General features: G+C 53.7%; 8 protein-coding genes across 8 annotated transcripts; all 8 read left to right on the top strand.

Annotated features, from left to right (window-relative positions):
* Positions 1-114: 114 nt before the first annotated feature.
* On the top strand, positions 115-1,587 carry KRP23_13447 (Phenylalanine--tRNA ligase, chloroplastic/mitochondrial; the record flags this gene model as incomplete). The annotated part of the gene is made up of 7 exons (XM_067884162.1): positions 115-197; positions 265-420; positions 497-584; positions 650-1,173; positions 1,244-1,279; positions 1,352-1,466; positions 1,537-1,587. 7 exons carry the CDS (start codon positions 115-117, stop codon positions 1,585-1,587), a joined length of 1,053 nt encoding a protein of 350 aa, XP_067738772.1.
* Positions 1,588-1,885: 298 nt separating this feature from the next.
* Positions 1,886-2,382, top strand: KRP23_13446 (uncharacterized protein; the record flags this gene model as incomplete). The annotated part of the gene is made up of 4 exons (XM_067884160.1): positions 1,886-1,957; positions 2,020-2,049; positions 2,128-2,226; positions 2,317-2,382. 4 exons carry the CDS (start codon positions 1,886-1,888, stop codon positions 2,380-2,382), a joined length of 267 nt encoding a protein of 88 aa, XP_067738771.1.
* Positions 2,383-4,119: 1,737 nt separating this feature from the next.
* Positions 4,120-4,509, top strand: KRP23_13445 (uncharacterized protein; the record flags this gene model as incomplete). Its single annotated transcript, XM_067884159.1, has 1 exon — positions 4,120-4,509. One exon carries the CDS (start codon positions 4,120-4,122, stop codon positions 4,507-4,509), a length of 390 nt encoding a protein of 129 aa, XP_067738770.1.
* A 23-nt stretch (positions 4,510-4,532) lies between these two features.
* On the top strand, positions 4,533-4,745 carry KRP23_13444 (uncharacterized protein; the record flags this gene model as incomplete). The annotated part of the gene is made up of 1 exon (XM_067884158.1): positions 4,533-4,745. The coding sequence occupies one exon, from the start codon at positions 4,533-4,535 to the stop codon at positions 4,743-4,745; it is 213 nt and encodes a 70-aa protein (XP_067738769.1).
* Positions 4,746-6,890: 2,145 nt separating this feature from the next.
* Positions 6,891-7,805, top strand: KRP23_13443 (uncharacterized protein; the record flags this gene model as incomplete). Its single annotated transcript, XM_067884157.1, has 2 exons — positions 6,891-6,920; positions 6,981-7,805. The coding sequence occupies 2 exons, from the start codon at positions 6,891-6,893 to the stop codon at positions 7,803-7,805; spliced, it is 855 nt and encodes a 284-aa protein (XP_067738768.1).
* Positions 7,806-8,323: 518 nt separating this feature from the next.
* KRP23_13442 (Gamma-aminobutyric acid type B receptor subunit 2) lies at positions 8,324-9,505 on the top strand (the record flags this gene model as incomplete). The annotated part of the gene is made up of 1 exon (XM_067884156.1): positions 8,324-9,505. One exon carries the CDS (start codon positions 8,324-8,326, stop codon positions 9,503-9,505), a length of 1,182 nt encoding a protein of 393 aa, XP_067738767.1.
* Positions 9,506-9,705: 200 nt separating this feature from the next.
* KRP23_13441 (Protein ABHD11) lies at positions 9,706-11,128 on the top strand (the record flags this gene model as incomplete). Its single annotated transcript, XM_067884155.1, has 7 exons — positions 9,706-9,764; positions 9,854-9,963; positions 10,027-10,060; positions 10,124-10,173; positions 10,277-10,340; positions 10,422-10,573; positions 10,647-11,128. 7 exons carry the CDS (start codon positions 9,706-9,708, stop codon positions 11,126-11,128), a joined length of 951 nt encoding a protein of 316 aa, XP_067738766.1.
* A 3,908-nt stretch (positions 11,129-15,036) lies between these two features.
* KRP23_13440 (uncharacterized protein) lies at positions 15,037-15,515 on the top strand (the record flags this gene model as incomplete). The annotated part of the gene is made up of 2 exons (XM_067884154.1): positions 15,037-15,291; positions 15,351-15,515. The coding sequence occupies 2 exons, from the start codon at positions 15,037-15,039 to the stop codon at positions 15,513-15,515; spliced, it is 420 nt and encodes a 139-aa protein (XP_067738765.1).
* Between the last annotated feature and the right edge of the window lie 227 nt (positions 15,516-15,742).

The raw sequence follows: 15,742 nt of genomic DNA, 5'->3' as shown, positions 1-15,742 counted from the left end.
AGGCTTAATGTGAAATACACCAACTTTCAGCGTGCGTCCACCGCCGCAGATCACTATTGAGTGAGACCGTCCGACGATCATGATGCGCCGAGCGGCTCAGGGCTTAGGCGCGCGATGCACCACCGCGACGAGACGCCCCAGCGCTCTGCTGAGTGGAAACAAGTGCGCGGCTCGCGCGTTGGCCACCAGCGGCTCCGGTGCGTTCCGTCAGATGAGCTGCTCGACGGATTGACATCATCTGACTGGGTCTCTTGACTGCTGCAGAGCTCGAGTGGATGAAGAACCGCGACCCGTTCTGCAACGTGGGCGAGTCCATCACCTCCAAGATCGGCGTGAACCTGCACCGCCAGCCAACCACCCGCTGCACATCATCAAGACCAAGATCGAGAGCTACTTCGACGACCTGCACCTGAACCACGGGTGCGGCAATGCTCTGGGTTTTACGACAGGATTGTGGAGTTATTGATGAGGTTTTGTATATTGTTGTGCGCTGTAGAGCCCCCAAGTTTACGGTGTTTGACGATCTGGACCCGGTAGTGACGACCTACGACTGCTTCGACTCGATGCTCGTGCCCAAGGACCACGTCAGCCGCAAGGTCACGGATACGTACTACGTGGATAAGAATCGCGTGCTGCGTGCACACACTAGTGCCACGAGGTGGCGACGATGAAGAAGGGCTTCACGTCGTTTCTGGTCTCGGGCGATGTCTACCGTCGTGACGAGATCGACGCGAGCCACTACCCGGTGTTTCACCAGATGGAGGGCGTACGGATTTTCTCGGAGCTGGATGCGGCGACGCCTCGTGAGGAGAAGGTAGCGCACGTCAAGGAGGAGCTGAAGAAGACGCTGGAGGGCATGGCGAAGGAGCTGTTTGGCGACGTGGAGATGCGCTGGGTCGAGGCGTACTTCCCCTTCACGGAGCCGTCGCTCGAGCTGGAGATCTTCTTCAACGGCGACTGGCTTGAAGTGCTCGGCTGCGGTGTGCTGCAGCAGGAGATTGTGCGCAACGCTGGGCTGGGCGATAACGTGGGCTGGGCATTCGGCCTTGGTCTCGAACGCCTTGCCATGGTGCTGTTCGACATCCCGGATATCCGTTTGTTCTGGTCCCAAGACAAGCGTTTCATCTCGCAGTTCAAGGATGGCCAGATCACCAAGTTCAAGCCGTACAGCAAGTACCCGGCTTGCTTCAAGGACGTGAGCTTCTGGCACGATGAGGACTTCCACGAGAACAACTTGTGCGAGGTTGTGCGTGACATCGCTGGCGACATGGTCGAGCAGGTACGCACTTAATAACAAGGCCTGAACAGCCCTGGGTCCCATGTTAACGATATTTGTGTTTGTTTGCTGCAGGTGGCCGTCGTGGGAGTTCACGCACCCCAAGACTCAGCGCCAGAGCAAGTGCTACCGTATCACGTATCGCCACATGGACCGCAACCTGACAAATAGCGAGGTGGACGACATTCAGGTACGAGCTTCTGATGGGCTCAATGGGTCTGGATGTCTAGCTAACGCGTTATCTTGCTGCTGCATTGTAGGAGATCGTTCGTGCTACGATGGTGAAGGAGCTCGGCGTTGAGCTCAGATAGATAGCAGGACTTGGTGTTGATGTACAAAAAGGTTTTGCGAGTTGAGCTGGTGAGGCGGTGGATGAAGGAAGGATGCAGCAAACTGGAAAAATCAAACAACCAAACTTCTGCGGTGGCAGTTTTGGTCCTTATCGTAGAACTCAGCCTCGGTAGCTGGATTGCTCGCATGACTTAGGCGGTTTTTGAAACGGACTCGGCAAGTGAGGAGGCGTCGCGATTGAAGACGAAATTGGCCAGGTCAAACTGTGGGCACAGCTCATTGACACCTCGAAAACCTTGGTGGCACCGCGTCGCTAGCATGGACGAGTCGTCGCAAAGCCAAATGCCTTCGGCTGACGACTGGAAGCGGAGATTCCAAAGAGAAACCAAGGTAAACGATGAGGTTCGTTACGATGAGCAACTGCTTGTGCTTACTTGGCTTTGATTGTAAAGGTCAACAAGGAGCTCGGTCGACGCCTTCGAGTACGAAAACTGTATCATCGTCTTGTCGACTGTGAACGATTTCCATAATGAGCTGCCTTGTTGTTGTTGGCGCTGTAGGAGACAAAACACCAACTGGAGGAAGAGAAATTGCGCTCACAAGAATTGACTGCTCAACTGCTTCACTACAAAAAGCACCAATATGGCGGTGAAACTAGTGTACGTTGTCCTGTTCTCAAACTACAGGGAGGGTGCATGCCTGAGCCACTGACCACGATCGCCTTTCATTGGTTTTTCTGCTGCGTCTAGAAACAAAATGGCGTGTGCTGTAACTGCGAGCGACTCGGGAAGAGATCGCCAGGCTCAGGCGCATAATAGCTGGCGCAGACCAAACGTCAAGTCAGCAGCCGTCTTCAACCGCATGCATCATGATATCAGAGGACAGTGAGCGCGACAAAGACGAAGTCACCCCAGAGAGCAAATGCTCTGAGTGCGAGCAAGAGGATACACACCAAGTACAGCCCCCAAGCGCTGCTGGAGATAACGCGCCGACGATGCGCAGATCACTTTCTCCGGATAATACGCTGTTTCCTGCTGTGCTCCTACCCGCAGAGCAAACGTTAGTGATCGAAGAGCCTGAGGCGGATGACAGCAATCAGATGGACGATGATTCTCCTCGAGAGGTATTCCCGGACCTTGACGACTCGTTCCTGGGCGCTTTGTTCAAATATGCTGTTGTGCTTGCAGGACCAACGTCAGCCAAACCCAAACCAAAACCACGCGCGTCGTTCTCGGATCGCTTCAAAACTGTGGATCTTCAGAAAACACGAAATCCCCAGGAATGCATGGAGCAGACTGACCATCACGAGAGTACCCGTGACGAAAGCCGTCCGCGCAGTGCACCGGCGGGCAAATGGAAAGCGATATCTCCGAACGGGGGCAGTATGTGGTCACTGAAGCGCCAGTCGCAGGCAGTGCTGGATAATGTCAACGAAGACAGAGTTCCATCGCCACTAAGGCGAGCAGCGACGGGATTGTTTTCAAACCTCGTTCCCAATGGTCTGAGAAGTGCGCCATCCACACCCCCACTGCCCCCACCCGCTCCGGCTAAAGCCAAGATAGCGCCGCCTTCTGATGCATCTCCAGCATCGAAACTACTGTGTGTATATCCCCCAACGCTGGCGAAGTCCAAGAGCTCGAAGGTTTACTAGAGATTTGCTTCCCTTACGGAGAGGAGCCACCGGCAACCAGTGATTTTTCGCTTGTAAACCTCAAGCGATCGCTGCAAGAACGACATCGGACGTACCGAAGCCCAGACTCCACCTTTGTGCTGACGATCGCAAGTGCCAGCAACCCGACGGAAATCACGTACGCCATTTGCGTTCGTTGTCCCTTGTTTCCAGAATGGAGGACAATTCTGAGCCTGGAGACCAGAAGTCTGGGGCAGCCTCAGCATTTGCGGATGGACCCACTCAGTGCTGCCTGTGCTTGCTGAGTCCCTATCCTTTCTTCGGACTGTTTTTCAAAGTGCTATATGGCATTGCAGTTCTCTGGAATGCCAAGCGAAGGGAAGCTTTGACGACAAGGAGCGATAAGACAGCTTCGGCTTCAGACAGCGTGGCCACGATGCTCGAAAAACCGTTAGGGATGCTGGACTTTGTTGAAGTCTTTCAGGGGATTATGAACCGACTGAAAGAAATGCAGATACCATCGATGGGCGGGTGGAGTCGAATGGTACTGTCACCGCGGGTCACGCACTTGGCTTTCCATCGGCCCCACAGTGCCAGTCTTGCCGTGGAGCGAAGGCATTTGGTGCTGGAGTATGCAGCTCCCACACTCTTTGGACTGCTTTCGGTGGATCAAGTGTTGTTCTTGCTCGGATGTCTATGTTCCGAGCGCAAAGTTTTGGTGGTCTCTGACCACGTCAATATTGTAAGTTCCTGTGTGCTTGCACTGATAACTCTTCTTCATCCGCTACAATGGGCTGGCCCAGTGATCACGGTGTTGCCACCAAGACTCAATGAGCTCCTAGAGGCGCCAGTGCCATTGATTGCCGGCCGTGTATCAATCAATTCCTCGTCAATACGGAAATTCTCGACACTGGACCGACCTATGAAGGACGTCATCGAGATGAATATGGACCAAAACGCTCTGCACATGCACGACGAGGATCTAATCACATACCACGAGCTCAAGCTCCCAGAGTGCGACGAGTTGGTTCATGAGCTCGAGCCTTTTTCAGCGCAGCTCTTTGGGAAGCATGACACCCCTGACTTTCCAACTGTCCAACAAGATGAGGCGTGCAAGATCATGTGCGCTAGAATCCATCACCACATTGAGTCCATCTGCAACCTTGCCATGTCGGAGAAGGACGGAGGGATGATCGTCGGGACGGATTCTCCTGAAAAACGATCTGATTCTGCGACTTCCTCCTCACCGTCGCGGGGCTCGATCACTCGCCTGGGTGCCCAGCGTCGCTGCAGTGCCATGGTCGCCGATTAATCAACCGTTTCCAAGAAACGCAAATGTTCAGCATGTTCACACTTCAGGCCCAAGACGCGCAAAACGAGAGCGATGAAGCCGACGCCGAGCATGACGACAGCGAGAACGACAGTCACGAGGACGAAGAATATCATTACGCGATGGAAGATGTTCCGTACGTACTCGGTAGCGCCGGCAAACTCAAAAACGGGTTACAGGAGCCCGAGGCTGTGGGTAGTGATGAAATACTGAACTAAAAGATCGATAGAGACTAACAGACTTCGAGTTACCATTCTCATCATGTGGCTGACCTTCAATTGCGCTGAGAGTATCTTCCCTCTTTACCAGCGGAATTGGTTAGATTTCTAGAGGGCAGACTTTGCTGGTCGACACTCTGTCAATGGTCTACAATTCGAAGACTACTTAATGTCTAGAAGCGTCCTTCAAAGGACTGAAGCGCCGTCTTCCTCACGTCCTCCCCTGGCAGACAAAAATGCGGTTCTGTGAGCTAGTGATCGCATTTGTCCTCTTAGTGGTCTCATTACTCACGAGGACACCAGCAGCCGAACCTCTCTCGCATGTTGCTGTTTATGAAGACATCACTTGTACCTCCTCGCCAACGAAGTTCATCTTCACTACTGAAGCAAGTTGCGCGCCTCCAACGAGTCCAGCGTGTTTGACAGTGGGAGGATCCTCCATCTACCGCTCGAATCCTTGTTCAACGACATCCGACTACGGAAATGTCCTGATCGCTGCATTCCCATCGAAATTATTCCTAGTGGTCAAGATACAGCGATGTCGGGACGTGTGAGACTCTAAAAGGAGTGACGGCGTACCTCTCCGACAATTTGTGTCATGGTGCCGAAGATGGTGCATCAAACTTCAAGGTCACATGGCTCGGCTTCCCTGGAACTTTTTAGCGATGCAAAATGTTCCAGCAGCAGCCCAGCGAGTACCGAGCTCAGCTACACCAAGCTTACGACGACAACTTGTACGGTAAATGAGGATCAGATATTTTACATGGGCGGAGCGTCAAGTAAGTGGACGATCTTGTCGCTCTTCACAGGCAGCAAGTGCGCCTCCAAGCCTGTCAATCTTCAATCGTTTACCTGCGATGCCGAACAGGACCCTCAAGTGGGGCGTGCAATGTATTCGATGATCCTTTATACTCTACCTGGAGTTACACCGACGAGAAGTGCGTTTGGTTCTGGTGTACCGTTCCTGGTAGAGGAATCGTACTATGACCGAACAACCTGCAAGAGTTCGACCATTTGATGATTTATCTTGCAGACGGATTTCAATGAACTGGTTACGTTATAAGGTGGAGCTACGCGCAGGTGGAATAGCCACATTTGATACTTTTAATTCAGCTGACTACTCGGGCACTCTGGATACACACATCAGTACTAGCGTTGATATTAGCTCTTCTAGATAGTGCCACAGTGTACTAAGCTTGTGCTTTCGATCAAAGTGTCGACAACGAAAACCCTTCACTTTCAAGTTTCTACCGCACCCGCTTCGGTCCCAGTGAGCTGCTTTCAACGCGTTACTATCAGCTGCAGGCTAGTGCTACGAGTGATTGGTATACCTCTATGGCTGGAATATCAAAATTATGTTTGACAGAAGCATAGCAATGTTTCGGAAACTCTTTCAAACGGAGAACCAAGTGTTGATCTTCGCAACGAACTCAGAAGGGACGAGTAAAAGCACGCGTTGCACTGTCCCACCGGTCTTCGACTGCTTCCTGCCCTGCTCACGTGGGCAAAAGTGACAAATAGCCTAATGCGTATGACGCTTCAAATAAACTCGTGAAACGAACGCCATGCTCAAATTGGCCACTTCACATCGATTGATCATTGCAGGGTTGGCCATGGCGGGTGCTGGGCAGGGGCCAAGTCCTGCAGTGTATTCATGCATGAGTGTCTGTCGAGCCTTAGCGTCCCTCGTAGCCTGGCAGGTAAGTGCAAAGACATTGAAATTAAAATTTGGTTGATTGGCCATCCCACTAATACTTCACTCTGTAGACGATAGTACACAGCTTTCAACCGTTGGCACTTGCAGCGATCGCCCCAAATGAACTCTTAGGGGCTTGTCTTGACGATGACTGGGCAGCCTCGGTCTCAACGAGTCTGTCCATCTCAGCTACGGACCGCGATTCCTTTGGCACCCTGGAACATCCATATCTTCACGGTGCTCTCAAAACGCCACGTTTTAGAGTAGATGACACGCGCACAGCACGGAACCGGGATGACTTGTTTCAGGCCGATTGTATGGCATCAGATTCCGTGTTCTATGGCGCCGGAGCACGGGTAGATGCCAACGGAAATATCGTCGAGCCTGGACACGTGAACGGTACGCTTGTAATGGAGATCGACACTTGGAGCTCCCATTCTCTGGCGACGATGGTCGTAGCAATCGTAGCACAAGAACTGGTACACAAGCATGTTTCTATTCAATTGCTTTTTTTCGTAGCTGACTTTTGTGCTCGTTAGTTGGGTTATGAGGTGTCATTCTTCCAAGCTTCTGGGTCTGCTGACATGACGCAGCGCATGTCCTCCGTCGGAACTGGTGTTTGTGCACCCACCCACGTCAACGTTGAGGTCTGGATGTACGCTATTGACCAGACTGCTTTCGCCGTGTATTCGAACGAGTCCTCGTTTGGAGGGAGCATCGGGTACGACGGTCTCTCGGGGCTTTTCACGAGCACGCCTGTCATTGAGGCGGGCCAGAGTGCATCACCGACGTACAGCGCTGATTTCTGGCGGGATTATCGCGACCATGACTCTCTGATCCATGAACTGCGTGCCTCGGTCCTGTTTCAAGGTAAACACTATCCCCCAAAAGAGGTTGGGTGCGCTGACGGTCTGTTGGGCTGTAAAAATTCCTGCTCGAAGTCTGAGGCCTGCACCAAGCGCGAAGCCGCCGGTGGTGAATGCCTCGTGGTAATTATGATGGATCCATCTTACGACACTGGCTATTTGCAAGCTGCAATGTCCAACAACGACATCCCAGCCTACTTTTGTTTCCTTGGCATCAGCGGGGCAGCGGACTACGTCGAGGAAGCGCTGGCAAACGATATCCCCGTGGTATTTTACAATTACCAGCCAGACGACTTTTTCCAGCGTCATACGGGCAGGATTGAGCGAGTATCGTTACCGTGGGCTACTCCTGAACGAACGGCGGTCGATACCGCCACGTTTGGAGAAAACGGATACGGAAAAGCTACAAAAACCCCGTCCGAGTCGATTTCCCGCGAGTACTGGGGAAATACTCTGCTAATTTATTGTCGTCGAGCGACGGTGGAGCAGCGAGTCTAATAAATAAGCTGACATTGCAGGAGAAGGATATGGACAGCTTGCTCAGCGGATATGTTAACGTACGCAGCGCTGGTGTTCTGTCACAAACCGAGTCTTTCTTCAGAGTGGCCTGCAACTGGCTGCGCAAGCCAGAGAACTATCCTATCTGGAGTGCGTGGCTTGATCCACTCCCAAATTGCGCGTACGATACTCACTACAGCTTCACTTTGGAAGGGTGCGACTCTACCACGGAGGCTTTTCCTCGCCGTGCGAAATTCTACTGGAAATCACCACGACCCGAAGACGCCTCCTTGCCTTACACTTGTGATCCATACCATCTACCGAACGCTAGCTTACCGACCACACTAGTAACAAGTCGCTCATGTTCGTGGCTTGTAGAAAACACTCTCACGTGGCTCGCTTGGATTGCAGAGGGTACGAAGCCCGTGTGTGATAGTAGTTATTATACACACGATGTCTCCGAATGTGTGAGCTCGGGCCAACGTGAGGTAACATTCCGGTGGCTGCTACCTGACGAAATGAATGCATCGTTTTCAAGCGAGTGCACCGAGGGCAAGACGCTCCCGAAACCAGTTTTCATCGACTGCGAATACGTTCCGTACTCTACAGCGGCGTCACAGACAGTGCTTGTGATCGCATGTCTGTTTGGTGGAGTCATGCTGGGATGCATCGGCTTCGTGGTATACGAACGCGAGCAGCCCATTGTCAAGCGATCCCAGTACCAGTTCCTCGTGACAATGCTGCTTGGCGGTGCGCTCATGTGTTTTGCTACCGTCATCTATAGCGGAGCTCCATCGCGATTAGTATGCGCAATGCGACCGACACTAGTGTCTTGGGCTTTCACACTCATCTTCGGCTCGCTGGTGGTCAAGTCCATGCGGGTGTACCGCGTGTTCCTCTCGAGCTCCATGAAGCGGGTCGTGCTATCCACTGGTACCATGATGAAGGTGTTGGCCAGCTTCTTAGTTGTGGATATCGTGATTTTACTGTCGTGGGAGCTTGTGTCTCCATCTCATGCCATTCTGAAGGCCGAGTCCGTTGCTGAGATCGGCGGCCTTGATGTCGATCGCCTTCGATGTGCATCCAGCAGCTCCGTCTTCGTGGGCCTCTTGCTCTTCTGGAAGGCAATCATGCTCCTGGGCGGCCTGTACTTGTCCATTCTCATCCGCAAGGTCTCGTCCGACTTCCAGGAGTCCGTGTGGATCTTCACGTCTGCGTGTGTGGTCTTGTTCTCGAGTCTGCTACTGCTACCCATGGGCTACTTCGTGACGCTCTCAGCCTCCGCCTTCTTCCTGTTTTTCTCCTTCATCGTGCTGAGCGCCACTATGCTGGTCATCTGCCTCATGCTCGTGCCGAAGATGATTCGTCTACGTGATCTTGCCACGAGCGGGGTCAGCGAAGTCAAAATCTCGAAAACAACAAGAGATAAGGCCAACACCTCGTCGGGGGCAGACGCTCAGGTTGTGCCACTTCCAGTACGCTCAGGAACCAGCGGAGGCAGCAAGAACAGCAAGAGTCGCAGCAGCAAAAGCAGTCGAAGCGGCAAGAAGGACATTGTCCGAGTCAACGTGCGCATGCCCGCGTTGATCCGGAAGGCTTCGGCCAAAGTGAGTGCGCTGAACAACGCCACCCCGGTCACCACCTTCTCCGGAGCCCGAAAAAAAGGACCGAGGCCGTCGTGGATGCGGAAACGACCCTAGAATACGGCGAGTAATACACCGAGAAACACCTACTAGGCAGTCTTAGACGAAAATGCTCCTTTTTCCAAGTTGAAGTGCCCTTTGTCAACAGTAATCGACCACCGAAACTTTGTAGCCATATCGTAAATGATTGCAGCATACGGGACACGTCCAGTCAGCGCGTCATTCATCCATCACCAAGCAGCAGCCCACGTGAGTCAATGAGGCTTCCTAGTGGACTGTTCAGCTCGGTTGCACGTCGTGGAACTGCCGCTCGCAGGTGCGAATTGCTAGTGTTCATTTGAGTCAATGGGTGGTAGTGAAAGGGGGACTGATTGGTGACGGGAGGGGCTTTGTGGGGCTCTGCAGCTTCGCGCTGGCTCGTCGGGAGAAGAGCACGCTGTCGTATCGTGTGTTTGAGGACACGAGCAATGGGTCGAAGCCCACGAAGACGGCGCTCGTGATGCACGGCATTCTGGGTAAGGGGGGAGCGATTGGCGGTGTGGTGCAATGGGGGACTGACGGAGTGTGGGGTGACACAGGGAACAAGCTCAACTGGCGCACGTTCTCGCAGAAGTACGAGGTTATGAGAGGGAGATGTGGTGAGGGATTGCACTGATGGTTGGGCTTTTGCTGCAGACTGACGAAGGCGAACCCTGACTGGCGCTTTATTTGCTTGGACCTGCGCGGTGAGTTGCGTGCGGAGTCGAAGGGGTTGACGTTGAGGTGGACGAGTCTTGAGAATATGAGGAAATGCTGATGTTGCTATGGCTGGTGATGCGCTTTGTACAGGCCACGGAGACTCACCGTCGTTCTCGGAGCCGCACAATCTGGAGGCGTGTGCCGACGACATCTTGTACGTTATCGAGGAAATGTCTTGTTGCAAGTACCTACGAGTTGGTGACTCGATGCTAATTGACTGCGATGGCATTCACAGCAAGCTGGCTGCTCATTTGAAGGTGGAGCCGACGGCGGTCTTGGGACACTCGTTCGGTGGCAAGGTGGCGCTCACGTACCTGCAGCAGTGCATGAAGCAAGACCGTGCACCGCCCAGCCAGGTGTGGGTCCTGGACTCGCTCCCCGGAACAGGTACGAATAATGAGTCGGCACTTGGTCTTAAATTCTTCGCCACCTAGAGTCTTAACCTCTCATTCAATGGTAGGTGCGACGGACTACGCGAGCCGTGATCTCACCAACTCGATTGAAACGATCCTGCCAGTCGTGAAGAAGATCCCGTTGCCAATCCATTCCAAGGTGCAGCTTGTCAAGGACCTACAGGCCCATGGAGTTGCACTGGGTGAGGCTCAGTGGCTCACCACGAACCTGCGTCTCACCAGCAAGAGCCCGGAGCTGTACGAGTGGAAGATGGACGTGGATGTTATCGAGCAGCTCTTCGGTTCCTTCTTGGCCTCGGACCTCTGGCCAGTGGTGGAGAACCCGCCCGCAACGGAGGGCAAGGACGTGGAGCTCCACTTTGTGCACGCCTCAAAGAACAACATGTGGACCCCGGACCTGCTGGACCGACTGGACGCCCAGCAGGAGAACCAGGTCTACCACCACTTGCTGGAGAAATCTGGTCACTGGGTGCACATCGACAACCCAGTGGGTCTCATGAAGATTATTGAGACCTACATGCTCCAGTAGATATGGAGTGAACAAGGTAAGTAGTGCTTGATCGCCGTGGCTAACATTGCTTCACCGAATACAGTCAAGTGAGATCTTTACCTATGGTGGTTATCAAGATCTGTACTCATGAGCCGTCCCCTTACAGGGCCAATTATATTTTCAAGGACACAATTGTAGTATTCTCCTGTATCCTCCATCGTTTTGCTGATGCTATTGCTTCTGCAGCGCGTCGCCAAATCCAATTACCGACCTCCAAGAAGTGGCAGTCCCATGCCGTTGAGTGGCCGGATCATACCGGGGTTGGTGTAACCTGCTGAGCTAAACACGTTGGGAGGTGCCGAACTGGTGATACCCCGCAGTCGAGCCATAACCACAGATTGTGGCGATCCGTTGAATATCCGCGGAACGGTCGCATTTCAAGAGCCGCCTAGAGCAATATATCCTGGGCCAACGGTGCTTCCGTGTGGGCACCAAATCGAATCATTCTCAAAGTTGCCGAGTTCTGAAAGTAGCCAAGCGACCAAGCGACCAAGCGACCAAGCGACCTAGTGACTGCGACCGCCAGCGACTACCGTCCAGTGATCGTAATGAAGCCTTTCGGGCTTCGTAGCCTTGGTGTGGCTGCTTTGCTTGCAGCACTTGCACGTCCGGTTCACGCTACTCCTATCAGTCTGACAGCCACCACTCTCTACACTGCGGCAAGTCAATGCGGTGCAAACCCTTCGAGCCCAGGAGTGCCTGTTCAAGTCACTGCAGTGCCTGTCGCCGGGAGCGGCTCGTGTTCACCAGACCGCACGTGTGGAGCCTTGAGCAGCTTGCTGTATCCAGACGTCAACTGTTTTACCTCGGATGGCACCGCAGCTGGCGCTTTTGAAGTGGCAGTTAAAAACCTTTTCGGGTCGAACCCGTACCTGATCGTGGAGACGTACTCTTCGGCGAGTTGTGCAGCTCCTGCCGACATCACTGGGATAGCGGCATACTGGGCAGATGGCAAGTGCCACAAGACAGACACAGCAGCGAGCTACCGAGCAGCTAGGGCTGCAGACGGTTCAGCGTCGATACTCACGTACTCGACTGCTGATTGCACCGGCTCGGCGGCTTCCACACTCACGTGGACTGTGGCTATGGCGGATCCGAGTACTGGAAATACATGTGATGGTAGTGCGAATGGTCTCGCGAACAAGAAGGTGTACGGTGGCGGAGCGACGTTCTACTTGACATCGATTGTGAGCTATGACACGAGTGTGGGCGGCTGTAACTCTCCTGCCGTCCCAACACAGCTCTCGACGACCATAGGAGCCACCGATACGTGTATAGTGACGTCAACCTGTGCAGGTTCTGCTGTCCCATATACTAGGACGAACTGTAACACTGTTGCGAACTACAAAACCGACGTAGCTACGATGTACGGGTCTAGCCCTTACATCCTTGTGGAATCATACGCAGCAGCAAAGAGCTGTGATCCAGCTTTTTTAACTGGCATAACGACGTATCTGGCGGACGGCAAGTGCCACAAGACAGACACAGCAGCGAGCTACCGAGCAACTAGGGCTGCAGACGGTTCAGCGTCGATACTCACGTACTCGACTGCTGATTGCACCGGCTCGGCGGCGTCCACATTCACGTGGACTGTGGCTATGGCGGATCCGAGTACTGGAAATACCTGCGATAATACTGCGAATGGTCTTGTAGACAAGAAGGTGTACGGTAGCGGAAGGACGTTCTACTTGACATCGATTGTGAGGTACGACACGAATGTGGGTGGCTGTAGCTCTCCTACGGTGCCAACACAGCTCTCAACAACCATAGTTATGGCGGATACTTGTGTAGCATCGTCGACTTGCGCAGGTTCTGCTGTCCCATATACTAGGACGACCTGCAACACCGCCGCGAGCTATAAAACCGATGTCGCTGCGATGTACGGATCTAGCCCTTACATCCTTGTGGAGTCATACGCACCAGCAAAGAGCTGCGACCCTACTTTTTTGGCAGGCATTGTGACGTACCTGGCGGACGGTGTATGCCACAAGACGGGTGCGACGACGAGCTACGTCGCCACGCGAGCGGCGGATGGCTCGGCGATTGTCAAGACCTCGGCTGGCAGTGATGTATGTGCAGGCACCGTCACCACGTTGGATGTGTCGTCGTCTCAGGCGAAGGGCCAGTCGTGTGCTGCTGATGCGAATGGTATCTTGGACAATAAGATATACGGCGCCGGAACAACGACTCTTTACTTGACGTCGGCGCTGGGATTCGACGACGACACTGGTACGTGTGTGTCTCCTGCGGTTCCGACGTCTGTAACGACGACTGTGGCAGCTTCTTCGACTGCATGCACGGCCACGTCGGTTTGTGGCGGCACAGTGGATCCCTGGATTGGCACTGCGTGCAGTACGTCTCTGACATATTCAAGCGATTTGTTGGCACTGTTTGGTACGAATCCGTACGTGGTTGTGGAGTCATACCGTGCTGGAAAGAACTGCGATGGCACGAAGCTGCTGTCCAAGAATGTGTATCTGGCGGACGGCGTATGCCACAAGACAGGCACCAGTGCGAGCTACAAAGCTACACGAAAGGAAGATGGTGCCATTACGATTAATATGTTCACGGACTCGGCGAGCTGCGATACAGCTGGGACGACACTCGCTATGACTGCAGCGCAAGTCACAGGCAACTCATGTGCCAGTGATGGAAATGGCATCCCTGACACTAAAGTGTACAGAAGCGGCGCAGCTCAGCAATATTTGTCGACAACGATGGTCTACGATACCAAGATGGGTGACTGCAAGCTGCCAGCGGTGCCGACGCGGCTCTTTTCAGCGGTGGTGGACAAGAAATCTTGCGTATCGTCAAACTATTGCACGGGTGGATCCTCGCCTTACAATGGCACAATTTGTACGTCTACCTCAAGCTACCAGAAGGATGTGGCAGCCGTGTTCGGCTCGAATCCATACGTGATCGTGGAGAAATACGGCAGCGGGAAGAGTTGTAGCGCGGCAGCTCTCTCGAGCATCGGGACGTATGTTGCGGACACCAAGTGCCATCGATCGAGCTCGAGTACGAGTTTTAGGGCGATCCGCAAGGCAGACGGATCGGCCACGATCATGACGTACGCCGAGTCTGGAAGCTGTGGCCGCGGTCCAGCGACTCTCGCCGTCACAGCCGAACAGGCCACCAGCAACTCGTGTGCGAGTGGATCTACTGGTGTTGTGGACGCCAAGCTGTACGGTGGTGGAGCGACGCCGCTGTTCCTGACGGTGACTGCGGTCTACAGTTCAAACGTAAATGGCTGTAAATTACCATCGACTCCGATGGTGTGGGTTGCAACCCCGCTGAGCGTCGATGTGTGTGTGCCGTCAGCCGGCTGCCGTTATGCTGGGCCCTTGCCCACCAGCACCGTGTGCAGCTCCACGCGAACATACCACGCGGATGTGGCTGTCGCGTTTGACTGGAATTCGCACGTGACGGTGCAGAAGTACATCTCCGGAAAAGGGTGCTCCGAGTCAGCACTATCCAGCGTCACTACATACTTGGCTGACGGCTCTTGTCATAGCTCAAGCTCGTTCGCCAGCTTCTCTGCGACGCAACGCACCGATGGCTCGGTGATGATTGAGATCTACCTGGACTCGATGTACTGCGGGACGGAGGGCTGGAAACTGACTGCGAGTGCAGCCCAAGCCACCAGCCACGCTTGCATCAGCACTGGATTCGGAGACATCAAGGTTAGCAGCATACAAAAGTGAGATCGAGCAGGGTAAGTGATGCGACCGAGAGAGGGTAAGTCAACCAAGTTGAAGTACTACTCTGTAGCTATAATGATACAGCTACCGAATGTAGTCTTGATATTTGTATCGCGACCACCGAAGCCTGTCAAAAGATCGCGAAACGACGCTGATCAAAATCTTTCGTAGCTGCTCGAGTCCGACATGGCGCCCCTGCTGTTCTCTCTTCTCCTGCTTCTGTTCGTCCACAGCGTCAACGGCGCACGTTCTCCACCTCAATTGCCGCGTCAATTCCAGGCGGAGGTGCAAGTTCTGTCGCACCTGACCGACCCTCGACAGGAGTATCCGCCGTCCATGGGGAGGATGAGAGTCCAGTACGACTTCGACCAGCAGCTCGCGCGGGCCGAAATGGTGGAAGGTTACAACGCAGGGAAAACCTTCGTGCGGCGCTACGACGAGGTAGAATCTATTGGATGTTTGGTCTTTTATCTCTTTGGATACTGAGGCTTTTTGGCTAGAAACAAGAGTTCATGGTCAAGAGCGGAGAGTTCCGCAAGTGCGAGCGCGCGTATTTAGGGGATACGATGCCAACGCCCGAGATCCCTTTTGTCCAGGAGTTTGTGGTACGCTATATAGTCTATTCAATTGAACAAGGTGATGAAGCTGACGGCGGTGGGATGTAGACGATGGAGAGTGCTGCCCCGATACACCTGTTGGCTTTGCAGATCTGCAGGTCCGACGCTGGCACGGACCCTGCTACCACACACCTGCTCGCGTGTCAATGTGTGCTTGATTTCTGTCTACGGAGTTTGTTGGTTGAGCGCCGGCCGGGCCTTTAGGTCTGGAGGAGCGGGTTCAATTCCCGTCAAGGGCTTTGTGCCATGTCTGTGTGCGCTGTGTTTGTGTCTCT

Source organism: Phytophthora ramorum (assembly GCF_020800215.1).
Source record: "Phytophthora ramorum isolate Pr-102 chromosome Unknown Phyram_PR-102_s0017, whole genome shotgun sequence".
NCBI classification, from domain to species: Eukaryota; Oomycota; class Peronosporomycetes; order Peronosporales; family Peronosporaceae; genus Phytophthora; species Phytophthora ramorum.
Note: the sequence above shows the minus strand (reverse complement) of the source record. Positions and strands in the feature narration are given on the sequence as shown.